Raw genomic sequence first — 27,583 nt, forward strand, 5'->3', positions numbered from 1 at the left:
AGAAGCTGCGCTGAAAAGCAGTCAGTTAACTAAAGGAATGTGCAGTATATTGACATCATTTGACGAACGTTTGATGAAATTAGAGCAGACAATACTTCCGGTCTACCATGAAACAGGGAATTTACAAAGAAGACAAAATAGTATCCTTTAATTATGATTTAATACTAATTTATGAGTTTATAAAATAATTTTAATATAAAAACTGGAAATGCAGGGCTTGTAGTGACTCACTATTCTTGCTTTTACTCACTATTTTTCAGATTGCTCACTATTCACTACTATTTTTATAAAAACCTCACCTTTCTCACTAATTTTGAGATCTGAGTATATGTTGCGTGCTATATGTCATATTTTGGATACAATTATGACGTGTTTACAAGGTTTGTGACAAAATAGATTGGGTAATCATTAATGATGTATACACCTCACAAAAGTTCATCATGGTGCCACCTATTGGTGAGAGAAAGTATAGTGATATGAGCAAAAGAGGAGTTAGAGGGACTAGTGATTTCCTATGAAGTCATCTTGGAGATTCAACAGTCACTTTAGATAAAATATTTGGAAATGAGCCAAGAACATTATCAAACTTGCATCATTTTTACTTTGAATTTTTATTAAAATTTCAAAATATAAAAATACTGCCAAGATAATTCAATGGATAACATATTTTGTATCAAGTGAATCTAAAATGACATAATTTATGCAGATGAATATCTACAATAAATTAATACAGAAATGCAACAACAGTGGCTGATGTTTCAATTTGGAAAAAAATTGACTTGGTCTTTAATGCTGTCATTGAAGAGAATTTTTTGTTATGCAGTTAGTCATGTGTGTCATGATTGTTGGTTGGCACTCCAAGTTTCAAATATTGGAAGCATAGCGTTTACACCAAACTTTATTAGCTGTGGCATAAGTCAGAGAATGGGAAAGAAGTACTAGTCACATAGTCACATCTTATTTTGAGAAAAGAAATAAAACTGACAATTAATAAAGATTACACTAGTATAAACTAGTGATGGGACAGTTAATCAGAATCAAGCAAATGTTGTCACAAGTTTTGATTCCTAAAATGATTCTTCCACATTTTATAAGAAAATTATTTGTTTTGGTTGAAGATTAAACATTTTTTAAATTATGATATTAACAATTAAGTATTCGTTTATTGGAAACTTTCATATTGACAAATCAGAGTATGCAATGGTGACTTTTCTTTCATGAAGTCAGAGCGATCAGAGATTTCACTTGGTTAGTACTAACTGTCCCCATTTTAAGGGAGTTAGGGTGACATTAGTGTTGCCATTCGGCCAACTTGACTGTGTATATATTGAAAGCAAAATGTTCTGTTATTGCTGCACACAAATAATGTAAATTTAAAAAAGTAATTTCATTTACAATTTGAAAATTTCAAAACAACTTTTAAACGTTTTTAATTTTTAATTGATTTCATTTTAATTAATTCTGATTTTATTTTTAATTTTAGTTTTGATTTCAGTATAAAGGGCAGAGTTTTAATTATTATTGTTAGTTTACTTTATTTAGTATTAATTTTGTTTTAGCTTTTATAATTATTTTTAATAATTTATATTTACTTTTGCCTGCATTTTTGAATCCTTAATTACAATTTTTAATTAATTGCAACTCTTTTCTTTTGCAACATAACTATAGAAATTGTTCTAGTGTTGTTTCACACAAAAGATGATCAAATTTTAATATTTTTTTTTATTACTTTTGTTAATTTTTGTTTTATAAATTTGCCTGCTTTTTAAAAATTTTAATTATAAGCAAATTAACATTGATTGAACTATCAAAGTACATAGTTTCAAATCCATGCCAGCAGTCAGCTAAAACAATATTATATAATTCTGTTTATATTTTAAACTTTTCCAATTGAAATATAAAATTATTTTTAATATTCAGTAAGTTTACTTATAATGATAAAACTACTTTCTGATTATAATTATGAAAGTTTTTGTTAGGATTCACAGAAGATGCTTGAATGTTATGCATTGAATTTTCAAATGTAATTAATGCGATTCTAAGTAAAATAATGTGCCATTTTGAGTTCTAAAATTGAATTTTCAAGATGAATTGGTCTAGACATTCATGGGTCAAGTGAATGATTTCAAAAATTGGTTAACTTGTGATGATGATATTTGTTCAGCTCATTGTGTCATTTGTCAAACCTCATTTAGTGTTGAATACAATAGAATTAAAGCATTTATGAGGCATGCTGATTGCAAGATGCATGGGAAAAAGTGCATCATTTCATTAACCTTCTTGAGGTCATCACTTCTGCTAACGAAGCAGTTTCCAAAGATGGCGGCCATAAATGACGTAATGGGATAATTCTTTGAGTAAAAGAGAATTAGCTGTAATTTCTTTGCGAGTATTGTTGTAATATTAACTTATTCTGATTAATCTAAAGAAAATTTTCTGATTATCTAAAGAAAAATGGCGCCGTCCATTACAGTAATTTTAAATACATAGCAGCTTTTATTTCTTTGCAGCATAAAATTTATTTTGTATAAAATGTTGTTAATAACTTAATTCATCTCGCTAGATGTAAGTTTTAATAGATGGAGAAAACATTAGAATCATTACAAAGAGTTTTAACGAGTGGAAGTAGTCATCGAAGGTTTCTCCTTCCTATGATCGGTAATAGGAAGAGATTTGGAGATTTCGTTGAGCGACTGAGAATTGCTTCTTCGAAACATGTAAGGTTTAACAAAGAATTAAGTAATTCCAAATTCATTTATATATATTTGCAAAATCAATAGCTTTTAAATGCCCATACATAACATATCTTCATAATATATAGTTCAGTAAATGATCTTTAGGTCTATCTATAAATAATTTGGAAATATTTTGCATTACATGCTAAATCATAGTTATTTTTTTATGTGAGTAAATAAAGTAGCATAGCTTTAATAATTAGAAGAAAGGCAAACAGCTTGTATTTTAATTAATTGACTTTTGATGATATAATTTATTTGATTTTAATATATTTTGATTTTAACACCTAATGTGTGTGTATTTTTATACTGAAAAAGTTTAAAATTAATTTGCTGATGGTTGTATTTTTTTATACATGTAAAACTAGGATTATTATAACAGTTGAAGGCAAAATACGAACGGATTAGCATTAAAAGTACTCGGATAACAAGGAAAAACAAAAGAAATTTATTTATATTTTTCAATCTGGTAAATGTAGGCATATAATATAAAGTTTAAATATATACTTTCCTTTGGGGCACAGAATTCAATTTTAAATGTAAGAAAACTATGTTACTACTTAGACGACAAGTACTGTCGAATTGAAATACCATTATAATGAATGTGCACATGTTTTCTAAGCAACAGAACCATTACATTTGCTTATACAATGTTGCCATCTAGCCAACAAATGCAATAATAATCATCAAAAATTAAGCACCATTTGTTACATTTAAATGTAACTGGTTATTATTTAACTATTAACTGTGCAGTCAGTTGAAAAGTATGGACTGTCCATACTAAATATGGATGTATGACAACCCTAGTAAAACATGATTTTACAGAAGTTTTAAAAGCATCACAGTTNAAACATTTTAGTTTTATGTAGAGAAGACATGCCATAATTCTTTCTTTCGTAATTTATTTTTAATTTTACTAATTTATCGATTATGAAAGGTATATAACTGTTAATTAGAAAAAATAACCAGTTAAAAAATTGAAGGAGCAATAGTGTAATGTGAGTAGTAAGTCAAGTAATGTTTTATTTTGTTAATGTGCCATACCGTAAGGGACTTGAGGGTCAGGGAATTTAAAACCAAAATTTGAGTAGAACTCTGTTTATGAATATTGGACGATTCTTTAATAATTTCTTATATCATATCGATAAACAGATTAACTTAATATCGCAATCAATGATGATAAGGCTTACAATCATTACTATGATTTCTATTATTGGCAAACTTTTCTTATAATATTAAAAGAAAGAAAGGATAGTAACCTGTAGGGTCCATCTTTATAAGTAGAAAATACTGATTTTAAAAATATTTATTGAAATAATATGATTAAAATACAAAGAGAAATTCCGGCATTTATGAAATTAATTTTGATTTCAATTGATGTTTTAAATGTTCATAGTCCATGATATTCTTTATTGATAAATCACATTGATGATATCATGATTAATATATGTTATTCATATAATGGGAGAGAAATTAAAAATTTTATTCGATTGCTTTCTTTTTAAAGTATATCAAGTTTCCTAAATCAAGGTTAATCTTTCAAGTAATAGGAGACTTTACTTTCATCCTATTTTGAATTCTATCTGTTTATTTAACAGATTTTCTATTTGTAACCTGTATTAAGTTAAATTTTATTGGGTAATTTTAATTTAAAAGTTATTATTTAAATTATATATTACCCTAATTTAAAATATTCTCTGTATAATTGATAACATATAGGAAATATCTTAAATTAAACGAAATATTCAAATCACAATACTTATAAATACAATAATAATAAATACAATTTCATTNATACAATGTTGCCATCTAGCCAACAAATGCAATAATAATCATCAAAAATTAAGCACCATTTGTTACATTTAAATGTAACTGGTTATTATTTAACTATTAACTGTGCAGTCAGTTGAAAAGTATGGACTGTCCATACTTCAAATTTCGAAGAAAAAATTATATTTCAATTTTAAAAAGACAGTTTTTATATATTCTATAAATAGTAATCGTTTATATTTTACAAATAATTATCAACATATAACCTGATTTTCGCATATAAAAATATAATTTTTATCAGAATCATCGAGACAAGATAATTTTTATGATGTAATTTCAAATAAATAATATTTGCTATCAGAAATAAACCATATTTTCATTTCTCTATTTGTGTATTGAATTTTCTAAATTCACCATGTCATTTTTGAAATGGCATCCATCGTAATCTTTATGACGATATTACGATATTGTTTATGTATCGTAGATAATATTGACAGATTTATTTTTATAGATAACTAAACACTATTGAAAATGTCTTTCAGAATTATTTTACAGACTACGATTATTTGAATTTTATCAAATCTCTTCTAAAAGTAGAAACGTATAACGGGCCGTCGGGAGCTTGTATGGGGATGGGACCCGGCTGTAGAGCATATCCATTTGCCTCTTATAGGGTGCAAAGAGGCAAAAGGCGAAGAGATTTGAATACGTAGAAGGTTTCTTTATTCATAAAAAAGCAGTCTTAAAAATCACTATGACCCCTAAGTTTTCTCCGGGCCGAGGAAAATTCCCCAGCTTCTCTCGACGGCCCTAAACATACCGTAAATCAAATTTAGGTTCCTATTTTATAAATCTAAACAATTATTTTGGTTTTTTTATTAGTTAAAATAACATTAATTTATAGGGACCCCTACTACGGACCCCTAAGTTTTCTCCGGGCCCGGCGAAAAATCCGTAGTCCCTTTCTATTGACGGCCCTGGGTTTCATATATTCTACGTATTGTGTATACTGTATATGAATAATGCGATTCAGATTATGCATTATATATAAACTTTATGATTGACTATGTATTATGATTAAATCATTTAAATTTGTAATCCTAATACTTCAGGGAACACGTAAAACACTAAAGTACTCGACTTACAAATTTAAGTTACCGTATTTAATTATATTATTTCCGATCCATGCAATTAATAATTATATATATTATATTTTTACACTGATGATAATTTTATATTCGATCTTAATTTATTACTAGAAACATTATGATATTGCATATTAGATCATAAAATAAGCTTGTATTGTATTATATTTTTATTTTAACTTAATATTTTGGGATTTTAAAAAGTGTATGTTATTTTATGCATTTTAAGTTTGTTAATTGTTTAATTCTTGGACATTTATTTATTTTCATTTATACGGTAAATAGTTTCGCTAGAAGTCTCGAATTATAAAGACTATGTCTGTTCGTTACGGTTCTGTTTACTATGTTAGAGTTAGGTGAAGTGAATTCATAGATGCCATAAAAGAGCGGATACACGTGTTAGTGAGTGACACTCAAGTGACAAATCACGGTTCTCATTCATCGTTAAGAGTATAAATTTCTGGAAAATTGTTTTCGAAAAATCACTTTTGAACTTTTATATGAATTTAAATATGATTATATTTTATATACATATTTTAATAGTTCTATTATTCTTCNATAGTACACAATAAAAGCATGCATATCCACATATAAATAGAGAATTTTAGGCTTTCTTTCAAAAGATTAATTCTGGATTTCCCAATTATTTTCCATTCATAAGCTTGATGTTTATTCATTAATGAATGTACCATACTCATAATGTAAATCATTAATTTTGCTAAACTAAAATAAACTTTAAAATGTATTCAAAAGAATTGGAATATGGAGGAATTTTGGTATGATCTCATCACTAATAGAAACAAACATTATTGATCATGTAAAAATTATACAGATAACTAAAGAAATTACAGAGAAAATAAAAAATTATTAATTCATTGCAGTTGCATATACCAGTTCCTGTCCACTTTTCACTGAAAGATTTCTCACTTCTTGGTCACATTTTACTCACTTTCCATCCAAAAATTTACTTTTCTCACTTGTTTTGACTTATGTGCTACAAGCCCTGCAAATAGCATCTGGTTGGCAGAAGTGGTTTAGGCATCAGCTACTGTTTTGAGGATCTAGAATTGAATTCGTGTGATCAAAAATTCTCAGACATTTTTGGTTTCCATCTCTTACCACTTGGCTATCTCATTGTGGCCTGGCTGAACCTATAATGGATCTGAAAAAGACCAGCTTTATATATATATATATATAAAAAGCTGAAGTTTATTATGTATCATAATGTGATTTCAATTAATGATCCAAACCAGTAGTAAAAATTATCTGTTAATCTAGCCCATGCAAATCTGCCTTTGAATATATTTGACATATTACTTGTAAATGATAGAAATAGGCCTACATTTAATATAAGGATTATACAAAATATTTATGGCCCACCTATCTACAACTTATGTGCAATTTATCTTGCCAATCAAGTTTACACACCAGTGATCTAAACAATTGTTACAATTAAGTTTTATTTTATCAACTTAAAGTACAATTTTTTATAATTATACTTTAAGCTGACTTAAAGAGGAAGTAATGATATGTTGTGTGTGGCATTAACAAAAATTATAATTAAAGACATTAGAATCATTACAAAGAGTTTTAACGAGTGGAAGTAGTCATCGAAGGTTTCTCCTTCCTATGATCGGTAATAGGAAGAGATTTGGAGATTTCGTTGAGCGACTGAGAATTGCTTCTTCGAAACATGAAAAAGATGAANACTTTACTATTTAAACAATACAGTAAAACTTCTGTAACTCGAAGAAAATGAAGCACTTGGTAGGTCTCAATAGAATAGCATAGGGATTTGATGTCTCCAATTTCAATTTCTTAACTCAAATTTTCTCCAAGTCAAAGTTTTTCATGACCCACCAACACCAATTTATGTTACTTTTGACTTCTCTGACTCAAATTTTAATATTTATTCTATCCAAAGTGATGCTAATTATCAGATTTCCATGAAATTTTCAGACTGTTAATTGTATCTACTCTCCAATACAATACTCTCCAATTTTCAGACATTATTTTAGTGAGAGGTCCTCTCGCTTTATCTCAATAAGATGTATTTGCAAACTGTTTGATTCCATTAGCTACATTGAACATTTTGCTGAAAGGCATTACACGGGTTGCTTAAAACAAAAAAAAAAGCTATCAAAGATTCTTATATAAAGCAAGAGAGATAAAAATACAGATCTATTTAGAATTGGCATTTTTTACTCTTGTTCTCTAACTTGAATTGCCTGTAACTAAAAGTTTTTTCCTGCCCCTTGTAGCTTTTAGTTAGAGAAGTTTTACTGTACTTTTACAATTATAAAATGCATTGAGTTAGAAATATTACTTTAATAATTTAAACATTATATTGTCAACTTGTTAATAATCTTGAGAAATCTTGTAATCAGTTTGGCTTTTATGTTTAATTACAGAAGAAATTGCATAGTTTTTCTTCAGAAATCAAATACTTTGTTTTTGCTCTTTTAGCCCTGTAGGCACTAAGAAGACCTTCTATTCCATATCCATTGTGGGTTCAGCTAGATCCACAATGGAAGCAATTGGGTAATGAAGGATGCGGATCAACATTTTTGGACAGACTGCCCATGAAAAATTGATGAGGTTGCTCACCAGGATTCATTTCCAGATCCTGAACATTAAATCTTAATTGCCTCAGCCATCCAGCTATTACTTTGAATATTTAAATATTTTAGAATTTAGAATGAAATACTTGGAAAAGATTTAACTAGGTTTTTCAAAATTAGCATAGAAGAAATTCATTAATTATTGATATAATATATGATAGTTAGTGTGTTCTCAGTGCAGTCAGAATGTATTACTTAATCACTAATCATTATGCAGGGAGATTTATCATCAGTTATTCTTATACAAGTTACAATAGTTATTAACTTATATAGATTTGTAGTTTTTCTAAAGAATTTTATTGAATAAACCATGTAGATAATTGCCAATTAAGCTGAAAATGTTTAAGTTACTGCATTTTAGTAAAAATATTCATTTATTACAAATGAGCTGACAAACATTTTTATTAAAATTTTTACACTGATCAAGTCAAAATGTCTTCAAATAAAAAGCATATCAGGCCTATTAAGAGTTTCAGAAAGGATATGATGACATACAAACAGTAAACAAAATTCACAATGTGCATGGGGATGATGCTCCCAAACTTTGAATGTGTCAAATATGGTTTAAAAAGTTCTGTTCAGGAAATTTTAAACCAAATGATACAAAATGTATGGAGGGGTCTCAAATCTGTGAATGAAGAAAAATTAAAGGAGCAAATTGTTAAAAATTGATGAACAACACACAATATAAACAAACACATCAAAAATAAAATGAGAAAAAGCACTGAAAACATATGAGCATAACCCAAGAGCGAGAGACAACTTGTGTGCTCAACAAATTGTTTGTATGCTTCAAGCACATTTTTCACTGCATTTGCACTTTGAACTCCAAGGTAAATTTTAGTAGAATTTATTGTTCAAAGTTTGAGTTACCACATCATGTGAAAAAGTAATAAACTCTCCAATATGTGCAATATTAAAATTATTGATTTAAAAGAAATTAAAGATATATTGCCTTCAATTGTAAATTAATCTTTTAAATTACAGTAGTACCTCTTAGTTTGAATGCTTCAAGTTCAAAGGCAAGATTTGAGAAAACTTTGTCTTGGAGTTCAAACTGCACATACAGTTAAAAATTGTGTTTATGCTTCAAGCACAATCTATCATGTGTCCGAGTCATTTCTCACTCTCTCTTGCATTATGCTTGTATGTTTTCAGTGCTTTTTTGCATTATTTTTGGTGTGTAATTATATATATATATTGTATTGTGTGTTATTTGTTGATTTTTAACAATTTCTTCCTGCGACTGTTTTTTATCAACAGTTTTTGGGCACCCCATACATTTTGTATTCTTTAATTCAAAATAAACTTTTTAAACCACATTTAATATGCTCAAAGTTTAGGATCATCACCTCATATACATTATGAGTATTTTTTATTGTTTATTATATTCTTCGTGAAAGTCAAAAAGCATAATATGCTCAATATACCTTTTTATCTGAAGACATTACTTGATTTTATTTAAACAAATGTGAAATAGAGTTTAAAATAAGCATCTAAACAAAGAATACAATCTCATATTATTTATTAATGTGTTAAATTTCACAAATGTAATCAAATTACATGTATACATTAAGATGCCGATGTGGACTATGTGCAACCAATAAATTCAATTTTCATTTAATTATACAATACTGTATTTACAAATTTTTATTTATGATTTTCATGTTTAAATTTATTATTAGGACATTTAATTATGTTATTTTTTACCTTAAATTATATGTATTTGATGTTTTAAGTTTATCAAAATAGGTATTGTTTAGGGTCTGGGGATTGATTAACTTCTTTTCCATTATTTCTAAAGGGAAAAAATTCTTCAAACTTTGAATGAATTCTTGGAATGAATTAAATTTGAAGTATGAGGCATCACTATATTTTTAATTTCTAATTATGTATTTATAAAAACTTTGATATTTTCTTTTTTCGATTTATTTCTTAACATAAAAGATATTGAAAAAACAATGGAATATTTGGATTATTACATCCAGTTTTATAATGTTGCAAGAGAAGTTGAACCAATAATAAGAGATGGGTAAGATGTGTTTTAAAACTTTAATAAAAGTTTTCTGTAAATTGAGAAATTATAAAAAATTTTTGTTTAAATTTAGCCCTAGAGGATGCTTAACAACATATTTAGAAGCTATGGAAAAATTAGTGAAAGCCATTGAATTTTTTAAAAAGAACAATCCACATAAGCGACAATTGGAACAGCTGGTAAAAATATTTATTTTTCTTTCTTATGTGTTTTGCGTGGATTGTGTTTGAAGTTAATAAATATGTTTACTACTAAGTAGAATTACAATAAAAATTATAATGTATTAGTTTAAATATGTATAACTGAACAATAAGTATTTTTTTAGGATGCAAGCAATAAATTAAACAATTTTTGAAATAGAAATTTTATTTTTTAGTAAAAATACACTATAGATTTTTAATTTGTTCTCTTTACTTTTTTAGCTAAAATATCTTATTGTTTTTTGTTGATTGGCTATTCTATCAAATCACCATAAATGATAATAGATTCTATTAGATATGAAGCAAACAATAATAACTTAAAATACCTTAATTTATTTAAACTGTAATAGCATTTAAGCACTTTAAGAAGTTTAACAAAATAATATATTCTCTAGGAACTTTACTATTTAAACAATACAGTAAAACTTCTGTAACTCGAAGAAAATGAAGCACTTGGTAGGTCTCAATGGAATAGCATAGGGATTTGATGTCTCCAATTTCAATTTCTTAACTCAAATTTTCTCCAAGTCAAAGTTTTTCATGACCCACCAACACCAATTTATGCTACTTTTGACTTCTCTGACTCAAATTTTAATATTTATTCTATCCAAAGTGATGCTAATTATCAGATTTCCATGAAATTTTCAGACTGTTAATTGTATCTACTCTCCAATACAATACTCTCCAATTTTCAGACATTATTTTAGTGAGAGGTCCTCTCGCTTTATCTCAATAAGATGTATTTGCAAACTGTTTGATTCCATTAGCTACATTGAACATTTTGCTGAAAGGCATTACACGGGTTGCTTAAAACAAAAAAAAAAGCTATCAAAGATTCTTATATAAAGCAAGAGAGATAAAAATACAGATCTATTTAGAATTGGCATTTTTTACTTTTGTTCTCTAACTTGAATTGCCTGTAACTAAAAGTTTTTTCCTGCCCCTTGTAGCTTTTAGTTAGAGAAGTTTTACTGTACTTTTACAATTATAAAATGCATTGAGTTAGAAATATTACTTTAATAATTTAAACATTATATTGTCAACTTGTTAATAATCTTGAGAAATCTTGTAATCAGTTTGGCTTTTATGTTTAATTACAGAAGAAATTGCATAGTTTTTCTTCAGAAATCAAATACTTTGTTTTTGCTCTTTTAGCCCTGTAGGCACTAAGAAGACCTTCTATTCCATATCCATTGTGGGTTCAGCTAGATCCACAATGGAAGCAATTGGGTAATGAGGGATGCGGATCAACATTTTTGGACAGACTGCCCATGAAAAATTGATGAGGTTGCTCACCAGGATTCATTTCCAGATCCTGAACATTAAATCTTAATTGCCTCAGCCATCCAGCTATTACTTTGAATATTTAAATATTTTAGAATTTAGAATGAAATACTTGGAAAAGATTTAACTAGGTTTTTCAAAATTAGCATAGAAGAAATTCATTAATTATTGATATAATATATGATAGTTAGTGTGTTCTCAGTGCAGTCAGAATGTATTACTTAATCACTAATCATTATGCAGGGAGATTTATCATCAGTTATTCTTATACAAGTTACAATAGTTATTAACTTATATAGATTTGTAGTTTTTCTAAAGAATTTTATTNCATAACTTTCATATTATATATATATATATATATATATATATATATATAAAAAGCTGAAGTTTATTATGTATCATAATGTGATTTCAATTAATGATCCAAACCAGTAGTAAAAATTATCTGTTAATCTAGCCCATGCAAATCTGCCTTTGAATATATTTGACATATTACTTGTAAATGATAGAAATAGGCCTACATTTAATATAAGGATTATACAAAATATTTATGGCCCACCTATCTACAACTTATGTGCAATTTATCTTGCCAATCAAGTTTACACACCAGTGATCTAAACAATTGTTACAATTAAGTTTTATTTTAAATAATTGGAATTTTTAATCTGAGGATTGATTGATAAGTAAGTTCTCTATTTTTATAAAATTAATATGGGAAGATAGATTAACAGCTTATCTATAAAAATATGTTATGGATTTACTTGAATAATGTGCTTGCAACAAGATTATATTGGTTCTATTAACATGCATAAAAATTAAAGATGTTTTGTAGTCAAAATTAACTTTTTAGGACCAATTTTAAAAGTAGGAAAAATAATTTATTTTAATCAATATGCATTCATTTTTTAACATAATCACCAGAATGACATGTAGTTCTAAATGTTCGATCTATTTTTGCATTCCATGCATGAAGAAATTCTCTGCTTTTCCATCAGTCCATACGACAGTTTGTTCTTCAGCATCCTACGAAAAGTATTGACCTTTTCATATCACCTTTAATTTTGAGAATAACCAAATTTCACAGTACCAAATGTGGATTTTAATGAAAGTATGGGAATAACCCATAACTTTGCATTTTTATTCTTTTCTTATTTCAGTACAGTCCTGTGCTATCATGGCACAACAAAATGATTGTTCTTTCTAGTCTTGCTATATAAATATGTCTCTTAGGTATTTTTAATGTTTTAAAATACTCTGAATTTTAATAAGCATGCAATCTTGACTTTGCTGACTTGACTTTGAGTTAAAAATTCAAAGTCAAGTCAGTGATTGTTATTCCTCATTCTGTACAAAGTAAACAAAGACAAGTTTAAACATAAGCTTATGTTTAAACTTGATTTATTGAATAATTCAACACAGTGAACTGAGACTTCACACAGACTAGAAACTCATGACTACTAAATGATGGCGGTCATGTGCTCCTATTCTGTCACTTTGCAGAGTTTCACGATATAAAACTTTTATCAGTGAATCTTTGTAATTCTGCATATAATGTACCCTCTGTTAGCTTAGAAAGATTTTTCCAGGTTTATACAGTAGAGCATCGATTATCCAACTCAATTGGGGACTCAGGTTGGTTGGATAACTGAAAAAATCGAATAACCGAAAATAATGAAAAAAAATACATTATTATTATAGTATATTAGTATATTGCTATTAATTAGTTAAAAGTAATTAGTATATTAGTATATCATTAACCTACTTCGCGTTGAATTTTCATCGATGTTAGGCCTAACAATTTTTTTTTTAAAATAATAATCATCGCTATTGTATCATTAAAATTATTTTTAAATTATTTTATTGCTCACGAAACAAACAACCACTCATAATTAGAAAATTAAATCTCATTTAAATACTGACTTCCCTTTCATAGTCTAGCCAGTATTGCCAGCTAAAACATGCAAAAATTTAACAAAAATTATATTAAAGTAGCCAAGACATAGCCAAATATTGTAGCACCATATCATTAACGGACATTTGAAATTTGCAGACTAGAACGGTCGGTTAACCAATGTGACGGTTAATTGGGGGTCGGATAATCGATGCTCTACTGTATTTATAAAGATTGCAGCACTTTTGGTATTTATATTTCCAATTTTTAATAATTTAAAACAAAATTATATAATCAAGTATATAGAATTTTGTTCAGATGAACAATTGAGTTGAATATTTAATATGCAGATATTTAATTATTTTTTTAATTATAAAATTATCAATTGTTAATATTTGAATTTCTTTTTATTTATATTTTTTTATTTAAACTAAACAACACTATGGTCATAGGCCTTTTCCAAGTGTCAAAAAAATACATATAAATTGAATTGAAATTAAAATTTATTAATTTTTGTTTGTTTTTAATATATATATATTATTCATTGTAGTTAGCTCTTTGTGAACATGGTGGATCCTCATTAGAGAAAGAATTTAGAAATCTTTTATATTCTAATAGCAAGACCATGCCAACAATTATGATTTTGGATTTATTAGGTTTAGATGATGGTATGTTTAATAATTATTAAAGTTAGATGTGTATTTTATTTTATTAAAATATTGAATTTACAAGTAATCAGATAATTTAAGTATTTTATTTACAATAATTTATTATTTAATGCAAAATTATAATTTGCTGAATACAGTTTTAAAATTTTTTTTCAGAAATATTTCAAGGATTGGAAAAACCAACTTTTGACCAATTACCAGGTAAAGATTTATTTTTTAAAGTTAAATTAAATAATTTAATAAATTTATTAAAATGAATTTTAATGTAGCTTGAAGTAAATAGTGTACAATAATGTATTTGACAATATATAACTCTAATAAATTAAATACATTAGTATATTTAAACAATATTCTAAGAATAAATATTAATTTATTATTAAAAAATATTTATCTAGTTAAGAATCATTGTATCGCAACTGTAAATGAACTTCAAATTTGCCAAAATTTTATCTCTAATTATTAGAAAATGAGATAATATTTTTAGAATATTTTAAAAGCACATAAATTGAGAATTTATGTTCTGTATTTTTTCTTTTACAAAACTGTGTTTAATAATTTTTACAAATATGAAATGCAATTTTAATATATATTAGCAAATTGACATAATATACAATACAATATTGAACATTTTTTCAAAAAACCATGATTAAAAGTAATTATGCTTAAATTTACAAATTAAGTATTGTCAGTTGGATTCAAAGTTTGAAACAAACAATAAATTTTGAATCTGCTCATTTCAAATATAAAATAATTTACACTTTTAACATATTTTTGTGTTGAAAATTCACTTTGTTTGCATAGAAGTAAAGAATATAATCCCATATTTGCAAATTTTTAATATAGAATTATTATATTTTAATAAATAGAGCTTCTTCAAATAACAAAGTTTACAAATTTTTAAGTGTAAATAACATTCTTGTATTTTTCCAACTCAATTTGAAAATTTCTTTGTTCTAAAGTAAACAAATGTTCTGCATTCCTAGTTTTTAATAGTATTTTCTAACTTTTTTCTATTTTCCTACTGATCTCTATCATTAAAGCATAATCTGTGTAGAGAGGATAATGTTAGCTGAAAAGAAAGATTATTATATAACTTTAATAACATGTATATTACACTACTATAGAAGGTGGAGAAAAAAATAATTTTTCATTATTTGGAGTTAATGTAATCAATGAAAATAATTCATACCTAATTTTGTGTTTCAATAATTAAATGTTGGGATAGAATAACCACTGTTGGTCATAGATTTATTAATTATTTTTGAAATTGAATACAATATGGTAATGACCCAGGAATATTTGTATGCCTCCTTATATAGGCTACACAAGGGTTACATTAACAAATTTATCAAATTGATATGATTTTTTAGTTAGAAAGACTGAAGGCAAATTGCTTTTATGATGAATATTGAATTCAAAAGTATAGTTATTGACAGATCAAGGAATGCTATATATGTGCAAAAATTTTAGCTTACTGCAAAAATGTAATATTTGAAGATATATTGTTGATATAATAAAGAATACATTAAAAAATTTTTATACTGTCATCCTATTATTACTATGTCTACATAGCCTCATCAGGTAATGGAGGTATGGAATTGCAATAGGACTATGAAAAATATTTTCTTCCAATTGTCTCATACACTTTTTCTGCTAGAAATGCTGATAAAAATAAGTCCATTGGAACACTTAACTGTTATAAATAAAATTTGTCTTTCTGTCTGAAATAATTTGTTTGGCATATTAAGTGAAGCATATCTATAACAGTTTGGTATCCATTTTTGGTGTATAATTTTCTAATAACAAATTTTTAGTAAATTTTATTGCTTGAAAAAGGTTAATCAAAACTATATAAATCTGTTTTGTAAGATTTTAAAATTTTATGTTCTGATCTTTTGGCTTGAATGCAAGTATTCTTGCATTCAAGCCAATAATNATATATATATATATCAGATATCTTTAAATTAAATGTCTAATAGAGAGATGTTAAACAATACTTATCCTTATTTATCAGAAGTCTTAAAGGCCAACTTGTTTTAAGTGATTTGGCTTCAAAGATAAAGATAATTCTAGATGCAGCTATGCATTTTTGCAAGACATTTTCAAATATGTTATCATTCTTATAAGAACAAATTCTCTTGAGTTTAGTTTGGAACTTTTGTCTGGAGTCACTTCTGAGTTCAATACACTTGGTTTGGTGGAAAAATTCAATTACTCTTAAATAGAAATCATTTTATTTACAAGTGAAAAATGTTGTCACCAAACACAGAAGTGACCACACAAAGTTTTCAGTTGATCTTATAACACAACTTTTTAATGTGATGGGAATTAGACTACTAGTTAACATTTTCCCTTCGAATGCTTGATGTTTACTAATACATTTATTGGCATTAAGCAACAAATGTTTGTAGTTGAAATTAAATTTTTATAACTTTTAACTAAGTGTTTCAAACAATTCATAAATTCTTATGTTTGTTCAGTTTTATATCATTTTTGTATCAAAAGCAATTTATTTGGTTTCAGTCAAACAAATTCAATTGATATAAAATTTTTATAATGATTCATTATCATTCTATTTAAAAGATAACATTTTTGAAAATGAAGTTGATTATGTGACAAAAAATTTATCATTATCACAACTGTTGTGATGTCAGATCTAAATATTCACTAAGTCCAAAAAAAAACTGTAAATGTAAACATAATGAAGAATAGATTTATTTTGAAAGAATTATTCCTATACAGAAACAAACATTTAAAATTGATGATTAATAAACTAATTGTAAAATTGCAATAGCAAGTTGCTGATTTTTAAGTTTAAAACAATACCATGACACTAGCTCAAAGTTGAAATTGTGTTTGGTGCCGTATGTTATGAGATGTTATTAAAAAATAAATTTTATATTATTTATTAATATAAAAAAATCCAGCAATGAGCTGTATAACTTTCTCAGCAAAAACACTAAGACATATTAGCACAAAGTTAAAATTGTGTATGGTATCATCTGTTACAAGATTTTATTAAAAAACTTATTTGATTAATTATTATAAAATGGCAAAATGCTTAATTTTGAGGGTAGAAATGAGTTTTTAAAAATTACAAATCTCAATAATGAGTAAAATTTTCATTATATCTGACCTCAGTTGAGATTCAGCATATGACACTTTCTATATCCCCACATCTTTGACCTTTAACCATCAAAATTTAATGTCATCAATGTCTCTTTTATATATGTTACAAAGCCAAATTCTGTTTCTTAATCTTTGCCCTAGCCTGAGATATTAAACAAAATACACGTTAGCACACACATTTATTCATTTATTCTGGCTTTTTTTAGGATCAGAGGGTCTCAAAATATTGAAATAGCTGAAACATCAAATTTGACAGAATACCAATATTTTTGCATGTTTATATATATATATATATAACTAATCAAACATCCTTACTACACCTGATATGTTTAAAGCTATACATCAACCAAAGCCAAATATTATTGGGCTAGAAATGGCTATAATACTAATAATTTAATAGACAATTTGGCATTAGAGAATCGGCCTGAAGTGGGACGATTTTCTTCCAGTAATTCTAAAATTATCATCTAAATTAAATTAAATTATAATTATTAAATTTATCAAGCGATGCTGCCTAACTAATGCCAAATTGTCTATTAAATTATTAGTATTATAGCTGTTTCTAGCCCAATAATATTCGGCTTTGGTTGATGTATAGCTATATATATAACAGTTGTGAAAGTAAAATTAAAACATTTTTTTATGAAAATTTATTTAAGAATAAATATTTAATATTTGTTTTTCAGAAAAAGTAATAGAAGAACTTATTTTAATTGCTAATTGGTTACGTAAATATAGAAACGGTGATTTTACTTCTGTATATGCAACAATTCGATCAAAAACACTTGTGCAATCACTTAAGAAGTGAGTTTGAAAGTTTATATCATTTATTTTTCATTTATAAATTTATGAACATAATTTAATTTGAACACATTCCAAGATTACAAATAAGTAATAAACATGAATAAAATTTATAATAAATTTAATTTCATTATTAATTAATAAATAATAAAAATAAAATTTATTACATATTCTTTGTCAATTATGATGTAAAACAGTGTATTTCTATTCTTAGTTTAAAGGAACATCTAAAATCTTGTAGTGGAAACAGCAATACTCTTCCAGCACATAATTCTCCTTTGTTGGTAAGTAATATTTTGATTATTTTTAATACTTTATTAAATATCAAAAGTTTACAAATTACTTGCAAATATATACATACAACATGATATCATGTAAATGACATAGAATCTATGAGTGAGAAGAACGATATTTATATTTTTGACCTAATTTTAATAATAACTATAATAATAATAATTTTATTTAAAATGAGAAAATAACTGTTTTCTAATATTTTAAATTTGATACAGAATACTTTTAAACGATAGTTTATGTATTTAACAGGGAGGTAGAAGAAATGTAAGAGAAAATGCAGTTCGAAGGACCTCTAGAAGAGGAATTCAAAATGTGTCAGTAAAAAAGAAAATCTTAAATTATAATTTTAGGTGGCATATTTGTGATTTAAATAATTTTCTTATAGCTTTATGAAGAAAGCATCAGCAGCTTTTATGAAATATTCTCCAGCTGTAGAAGGTACTGTTCTTGGTTAGTAAATTAAAATTATCAAAATAATTTTTTAGACAAATGTCAATAAAAATGATTTTCAAATAATGAAACATTCTTTCAATTGTTTTATTAGGTCAGAGATTTCAAACTTCTCTTCTGCCTGAAACAAAAGATGATATTATTGAACAAGAATTAGAAGGTTATCTCACTTCAATATCAGCCTTATGTAAATTAATGCAGGTAATTTTTATATTAATAAGTATCACTTCTTTAAATTATATATTATCTAGATTTATAATTTGATGTTTCTTTTTTAGAGTGAACTTCAGTTAATGAATAAAATCATCATTCCTTCAGAGCAAGTAGCTGTTTTTGACAGAGTTGTGCAACAAGCTCTTGATAATGTGATTTCAGAAGGAGAAGTAAATTTTATTTTAATATCAATATTTACTTAAACATATTAATATACTAAAAACTTGTGTTTAGAAATAAACTAAAATTTGTGTAAATATTAATAATTTAATTATAATTGTTGTTTTACCTGTTTTATTTTTCTTAAATCTTATATACTTGCATAATTTTTGATTCTTTTCTTATTGTAAAAAAAAACGTAAGTAATTTAAGATCATTATGGCAATTTAATTGCCAGCAATAAATAATCTTATTAGATAATACTCTTATAAACTATTTTTGCAGTTCTTAGTCTTTTAGTTGGTTACAAGTTATATAGTTTTTTCTTTTAATTAATTGATTTATTCTAATTTTAAGTTTTCATTTTTGTAGTTTAAATTTGAAAGATCTGGTTGATAATGATATATGATTTTGTTTTTTCAATGACAAATTTGATTAGCTAAAGTTTTATTTTTCTTAGATAGCAAGTTTGTATTATTTCCGATTTATTTTGATTTTTTTTCATTTCTAATTTCTAAAATATTTGTACAACATAATTTATTATTAGTTTGAAATTGAATATATTATCAGAGTAAGATCTAAAACTGATAGTTTTAGTTTGAAAATCTTAAATCCTTGTCATCAAACTAGTGTAATATAAATTACATAAATTTATATAGTTTAGAATTTCATAATAATCATTTTGCAATTACACATTTTATTGAGACTATTCTTTGACATTTTAAATCTTATATAATTAGATGATAAAGCATAATTTTAATTAATCAATAAATATCAAAATTATATCTCTTAATGTATCTTTATATTTAAGCATTCTTAAAACTTAAAATTATTCTCAGGAATATTTTCACTAGAAATGTCAAATCTAATTTTATTTTGTCAGGTATTTTTATGTTTAATTCTAAAAATTATTAAATATTAAAATAAAATCATTGTTTCAATAAAATTTAGAAGAAAAGCTATTTAGCTATTCATAATTTGTAAACAATAAAAATTTCATTGTTTATGATTAGAAATTATTTTAAATTTTATTTGGTTTCTTTTTCCTGTTTAATAAAACTTTGAATCTTTTATCAGTTAAGTTGCTAAGATGCATAAATATCCTGTCTTTTAATAAGATTTTTAATTTTATCTTTGAAAAGGTTAATTTTAAGCATATATATCCTTAATAATGCTTTATAAAATTGTAAATCTTTGCTATCGTTACTTTTCATTGTTTATGATTAGAAATTATTTTAAATTTTATTTGGTTTCTTTTTCCTGTTTAATAAAACTTTGAATCTTTTATCAGTTAAGTTGCTAAGATGCATAAATATCCTGTCTTTTAATAAGATTTTTAATTTTATCTTTGAAAAGGTTAATTTTAAGCATATATATCCTTAATAATGCTTTATAAAATTGTAAATCTTTGCTATCGTTACTTTTCAGTGGCGTAGCGAACATGACTGGCGCCTTGGGCACGACACTTTATTGGCTCCCCCCTCCAGAAACACATATAGTTTGTCTTGGAGACCATTTAGGTACCCCTCTGCGAGTGATGCCCGGTGCATGATATACTCCCTTGCACCCCCTCGCTACGCCACTATTACTTTTTGCTCGAGCAATGCCGGGCTCATCTGCTATTTTTCTATAAATGAGATATTTACGAGAACATACTTCCCATGTAATTTTTTTCATCTCTTGCAAAAATATAAACACTATTATCATATAAAAGCAATTATTATAGCATTTTTACAAGATTTTTTTTATTTAAACAAGTCATATGAAGTCTTTCGAATGTCAAGGTTAGTAATTTCGATCACATGCGGGGTGTCACAACCTCTCTAACAAGGATCACTTTTCAAATATAAAATAACCAAATTGTTTATATGGATTCTTTTTAATGTTTGTTATATTGTAGTGTTTGATTTTTATAACTACAAAGGTTATCTTAGGTAAGGGTTTATCACACATTTTAAAAATTATTTATTCCTCTACTGTACACAATTTAAAGAATTTTTAAAATGTGTTAGATTGGTCACTCGGTGTGATAAACCCTTACGTAAGATATCCTTTGTAGTTATATAAATCAAATACTGTAATTTAATATAATAGAAGGGTTGAAAGTACAAAATAATCTATTAGATTATTTTGTACTTTTCTAATCTTCTAATCTTAATTTTTGGTGTAGTTATTTTTTGCCTGGGCAATGCTGGGTTTATCTGCTAGTTAGAGAAATAAAACAGCTTATAGTAAAAAGTTAAAATTTATTATAAGTTTAATATAATCAGATAAAAACCGATGAATGACTGACTGTTTTCATTTTATTTTGTTTATAACTAGCCAAAACCTGTCAAATATTCAATTTAATCAGAATATGACTTTCCAATTAGTTTAATGTCTCAATCATTAGAATTTTGAATTGCTCTAAATATTTTCATAAATGCTATTCATCTCTTCTTTCTGAACTTTACAAAATTCACTTGTGAAAGGAATAAAGATTTTTTAAAATTATTTTCAAAATTTGAGAAATAAATTTATTTAAAATTCATTATTTATAAATTTTAAATTAGTTTATAATTTTTACATGTTACTTCTTGAATATCTCACCAAATACAATATCCTTAATAGAAAACTCATTTCCATCTATTTTTGTGAATATTCTATTTTTAAAAGATTTCTTTTTGGACAGAGGTACTTCAAAAAAGAATGCTTATGCATAAACATGGCTACACAATGATATCCTATTTGATCTATTCTTATCTATTATATAAGTATTTTTTGAAGATAAAGTTTTGAACTTCAAAAATATTAATTTGGATGAATTTTAAGCCTTCTTTATTGTAAGCCGTTTCATTTTATTTCTATTTACAATTTTACATTTGGAAAAACCAATATTATTTCTAATTATAACACTTCATTTCAATAATGTTTAATATTAATCAAAAAAGTGAATAACTCAGTTATTAAATGAAAAAATTTTTTGAATCATCTTTTAAAATATTTTCCATTTTATGTATAACTACAATTTTATAATAGGGACTTGCCACACGAGTTAGAAAATGTGCTGCTCGGCACGAGTTTTCTACTGCACTTTCCTTATTTCCTGTTTTGCGCCATTTAAATGCCATTAAACCTGAATTTGATGGAATTTTTCAGGTATTTTTTTAAATGTATTTAAAATTATTATTAGAAAAAATTTTCAACATTGTTAAAATTTTGAATCTTTGTGCATTTGATTTTGTTTATTCATAGTTAAAATAGTTGTTGTAAATTAATTAAAATATCTACAACCGTGAGGCAGATAATAGTAAGGGCTTTTTTTTATCACACCAATGATAATGGGCACAAACACTCAAGAATCGAAGTAAAAACATTTAATAAAACAAAAAGGGGTGTACAATAAGATGTTATGTTTTATTAAATGTTTTTACTTTGATTCTTGAGCACTTGTGCCCATTATCATTGGTGTGATAAGCCCTTACTATTATCTGCCTCACGGTTATAGATATTTTAATTAATTTAATTATACTTAGGGCTAAAAGCAATTTCTGTAATAATAGTTGTTGTAAAGTTTAAAAAATTGATTATTTTAGAAGGGTACATCAGAATTACGTTCTCGTCTTCAGGGCCTAACAACAACATTACAATTTACAGTAAGATTTTAGCTTTATTTTTAAGTTTAAAAAATTTACTTTTACTTGTTGACATAAAAATTTTTCAATATTGAATTTTTTTTAGATAAACAAAGCTTTAGAAGAATTTGTCGATTGTATTAAAAGTGATCCTGACACAAAAATGCCTAAAGATGGTACAGTTCATGAACTTACAAGCAATGTATGTAATATTTAATTATGACTGATAGTCAAATATCAATAATTATAAAGATGATAAAATTGAAAAAATTTTTAAGGTTATGATTATGCTGGAGCAATTACAGGATTATATGGATATGCTTGGGACTGTTCTTAATAATCAAGATCTAGCTTCATTTAATGATGATGGAGATATAAATAAGACTGCTTTAGCACGGTATATCAGTAAGTTTCTATGTTTAATACTTAATGTTATAGTAGTTAAATTTTATAAGTAATAGATATTTCTTTTGTAATTACAATAGTGAGAGTATTGTCAGCTCTGGGTTTAGCACTCCAGAGTAAAAGTGAGTCTTATAATGATCCCTATCTGAAGGCTATTTTCCGTTTAAATAATCTTCATTATATATTAAAAGCATTGCAAAGGTTAGTTATGATAAACAAAACATAAAAATCATTAGCATTCTTTGTTAATTATTGGTATGTTTTTATTTCAGGACAAACTTAATAGAAATTGTTAGTAAATGTAGTCCTGATTTGGAAGATTACTACAATGATCAAATCTGTGATCAAAAAAGAATTTATTCTCAAAGGTTATAAAAGAAATTTTATTCTACATTAGTTTGTTTTCTTTCTTAATATTTATATACAGTAGAGGCATGCAAACTTGACTTAATGTGGACTGAGGTGATGAGTTACCAAAAATGATGGGTTTTACAGATAGTGATGAGGCTAGGCTAAATAGTGACATTTTTGTAAAGGTATTATGTACAAATTGATATATGTATTAACTATGTATTATTAGTGATTATTTCTATTTGTAGTTAAATTTTAATTTTAAAAATATTGGCTATTTAATGGCTATTTTAGAGTTAATGTCATTCACTTTGTGATGTTTTGCAGTGGCACTTTGAAAAAAGGTTTATATTCTTTGTTAACAGGTGGAATTAATGCTATTATTAAGTGTTACCAGTGAGAAACGATAACTTATTGGATTCTATAAGTTATTGATAAGTTATAGAGGTAAAAATTAGATTACAAGTATTTTCTTTTTAACAACACAATGAGTTATCAAGATTCAAGTTTCCAGGACTCTACTGTAATTAAAACTTTCATTGCATGAAGCCAAAATGAAAACTACATTTGACAACAAGATCATTTTTTCTTATTTATTTATTATTTGTGTCAACAAAGTAAAATTAATTTGCTAATTTTACTTTGGCTTCATGTAACAAAACTTTAAATTTTTTCTAATCCTGAAAATTTTTAACTCTTTTCCCTTAGATATTTCATGTATGAAAATAAATAAATTTTAATAGATTAGATTTATAAAATGTGAATTTTAAAATTTTATTGATTTATTTAAATCATATCTATAATTTTAGTTGGAGTAGAGTTCTTCATTATGTATTGGAGATTGATAAACCAATATCAACTACTCTTACACAAGCTCCTACCTTGAAAGTGAGATATGTTTAATAAGCTAAATAATTATAGCTATATTATTAGTTAATAGCATAAACATAATGAAATTGAAATTGATGATTTAAATATATAATTTCTTTTTATTGTATTTAGTTAAAAGATAAAGATAGGCAGAATATCAAAGATAAATTTACAGTAAGTATATTATTTTATATTGCTAAACTATATTTATTAATGTTATTAAATTTTATTAATATTTAAGATGTGGATATATGATAAAAAACGAAGTGCTTTTTTTAATCATGTGTTCATGTCTAATTTTTTTACTTTTAATGTAACATTTCCAATTTATAGTTACTATAGACTTTTATGGTGCATTATGACAATTTTAATACAATTTGGTTTTTTCTATATTATTTTATCATAGACAAAATTCTTTTAACATTGATATTGTTGATAGATATAGATCAGCCCAATTAATAGAATTTAAATGTATCTTGCTATTTGCAAAAAAAAAACTGTTTCATTGACTTTCTTTAATTGATTCATTATTACATCAAAAAACTTTATTTTTCCTAAATTTTTGTTATTCGTGACAATGATTTACATAATGATGCATTACATTTATCATCACACTTACTCATGCTTAATAAAATGAATTTATCATTACTTAAAATGTATCCTTATTTAAGATTTGAATAAAATTTTATTGTTATAAATATCACTTTTTATTTTAAATATTATTTACAATTAGTTTTTTACAATATTTCTCAAAATTTAATTTTGAAGTAAAAAGGCTTATCAATACATGAGTTACCTAATGTTTATGCTGCCAAACACAAGTATTCATCTGCTAAATTTCACTATGTTCATACCAGGGTTAAAATTTGCTATTCTCGCCTACTATCATACATTCTAAAAAATAGTTGACTTGGATGTGGACTTGGAGTTGAATTCCATACCTTAGTCCCCTCTCTATAAGCATTTGCCACATCTTCAAAAAACATGGCCTCCTCTTGCCTTTCTCTCTACAGCCAACTTTACACAGGCTTATCTGCAATGATAAGGACAGGTTCTCCCATCTTGAGTAATTGGGTTTATATTGTATCTCTTTTGCACCCAACAACTGGGGAAATAAACTGTACATCATTGTTATGGTCAGAATGCTGATGAGTTATTTAGCAGCACATCAACAGGATATCACAAAATGTACATGCCCCACAGAGATGACCCAAAAAAAAAGAGTCCAGCTTCACTCCTATGTGGACCCAAACCACTCTCCTAAGGTGTTATGCCAATTGTAGTGCTTCATTTATTTGGGAAGCCCTTTTCATTTCCAACTTGTGCCCATGCAATACACTCACACTTGATCTTCCTAACTTGTGGATCACTTTTTAAATTTTTTTACCACATTGTTACAGCACCCTAGTCATCCCATGGTATAAAGTACCATGGATTTATTGCATAAAAATATTTTGAGGGTTCTGTTGTGCCTTTTATTTCAAATTTTTGTTCTTTTTCATACTTGCAAGCTCTGAATTTTATTGTGAATTTTAAATATCTAAATGTTGAGAATATTATATTGCACATAGTGATGTTTTTTCCAAATTTGAGATGTTCACTAGCCTGATGATGACAATTTCATATTGTTGAAACTACTTGTGTTATAAAAAAGGATTTTAATGCCCTCTGACAGTGTGTGTATCTAGTATTATATAATAATTGGCATGGAGTTTAATGTACTATTTCATAAGCTATTAAGCATCATTACCAAAAATTATTCATTTATGTATCATATACAGTTATTAATTATTGAAGTTTAATTATAAACATTTCTGTAAATTTGATTGGGAGGTTATTTTAAAATGGAATAGTGCTTAAATATTTTCAGAATGCATTTAATAAAAGATGACTTCTTTATGATGTCATTTTTTTAGTACTTCCACTAAAGAATAAATTAAAAATGATATTTATATATGTTAGTCATTTACAGTTAAATATGTACTTGTACTTTCTTGGAATCAAGTTAAGAATTTTTCCAACAGTTATATAATCAGATACATATGCAAGAACATTATTAATTAATGTCAAGATTAAATTTTCATAATATATTCAACTACTGATTAAAAATCAATTATGTTGTTTTGTCATACTTTATAAAAATTAACAAGTTTTCCTTGAAGGTTGTGATAAAAATAAAAATATTTTTACGTTGCTGTTATTGGAAGTATGTCACTAGTCTGAATTGTAGAATTTCTGTGTAATTAATGCAAATATGCAATTCATATCTTCAAAACTATTTTAATGAAAGTTGCCATTACTTTGTTTAGAACCTTTGTTATTTTATGACTTCAAAAAACTACTTAATTCAGGCATTTTATTAATTGAAATGGATCATTTAATGAGATTCATTAACTGCTACAGCACTACTCAAAACACTTATTATAACTTTAATAACTGTCTAGTCTCTGAAGGACAACAATAAATTATCTCTCTTTCTCTATCTGTTCCATATTAAATAGTTCAATTGAAAAATGAAGCTAATGGTTCAAAATAGTCTAAATAAATGAATTATTTAAAGTTTTTTTTTCATTAAAATTTTAAAATTTAATATTTCTTTAAATCTTATTCTTATCCTTAATGTTTAAACAGGGATTTAATAAAGAAATGGAAGAAATTTATAGAATTCAGAAAGCCTACGCTATCCCAGATGTAGAACTTCGAGAGAGTTTAAAACATGACAACAAAGAATTTATACTTCCCAAGTATCAAATGTTTTATGACAAGTAAGAAATGTTTATTTTTATAATGAGATGATGCATTTTTGTTAAAATCAAATTACATAAAGAATACTTAAAATAAAAAAAATATTTATAGATATGCAAGTTTCCACTTTACCAAAAATCCAGAANCAGATATCTTTAAATTAAATGTCTAATAGAGAGATGTTAAACAATACTTATCCTTAT

At 26.0% G+C, this 27,583-nt stretch overlaps 1 protein-coding gene across 1 annotated transcript; it reads left to right on the plus strand.

Moving 5' to 3' along the window:
- Positions 1-7: 7 nt before the first annotated feature.
- On the plus strand, positions 8-27,552 carry LOC111630030 (exocyst complex component 7-like; the record flags this gene model as incomplete). Its single annotated transcript, XM_023374032.1, has 21 exons — positions 8-140; positions 10,219-10,303; positions 10,380-10,485; positions 14,232-14,349; positions 14,506-14,550; positions 18,165-18,282; positions 18,494-18,563; positions 18,823-18,887; positions 18,959-19,023; positions 19,118-19,224; positions 19,302-19,406; positions 22,414-22,533; positions 22,971-23,030; positions 23,116-23,211; positions 23,288-23,414; positions 23,495-23,615; positions 23,687-23,782; positions 24,575-24,653; positions 24,768-24,809; positions 27,267-27,400; positions 27,492-27,552. Coding segments are annotated over 21 exons (1,953 nt in total), but the record flags the coding sequence as incomplete, so codon positions are not given.
- Between the last annotated feature and the right edge of the window lie 31 nt (positions 27,553-27,583).

This window comes from Centruroides sculpturatus, unplaced genomic scaffold (assembly GCF_000671375.1).
Source record: "Centruroides sculpturatus isolate CEXI.00-Female unplaced genomic scaffold, Cexi_2.0 scaffold646, whole genome shotgun sequence".
Taxonomy (NCBI): domain Eukaryota; kingdom Metazoa; phylum Arthropoda; class Arachnida; order Scorpiones; family Buthidae; genus Centruroides; species Centruroides sculpturatus.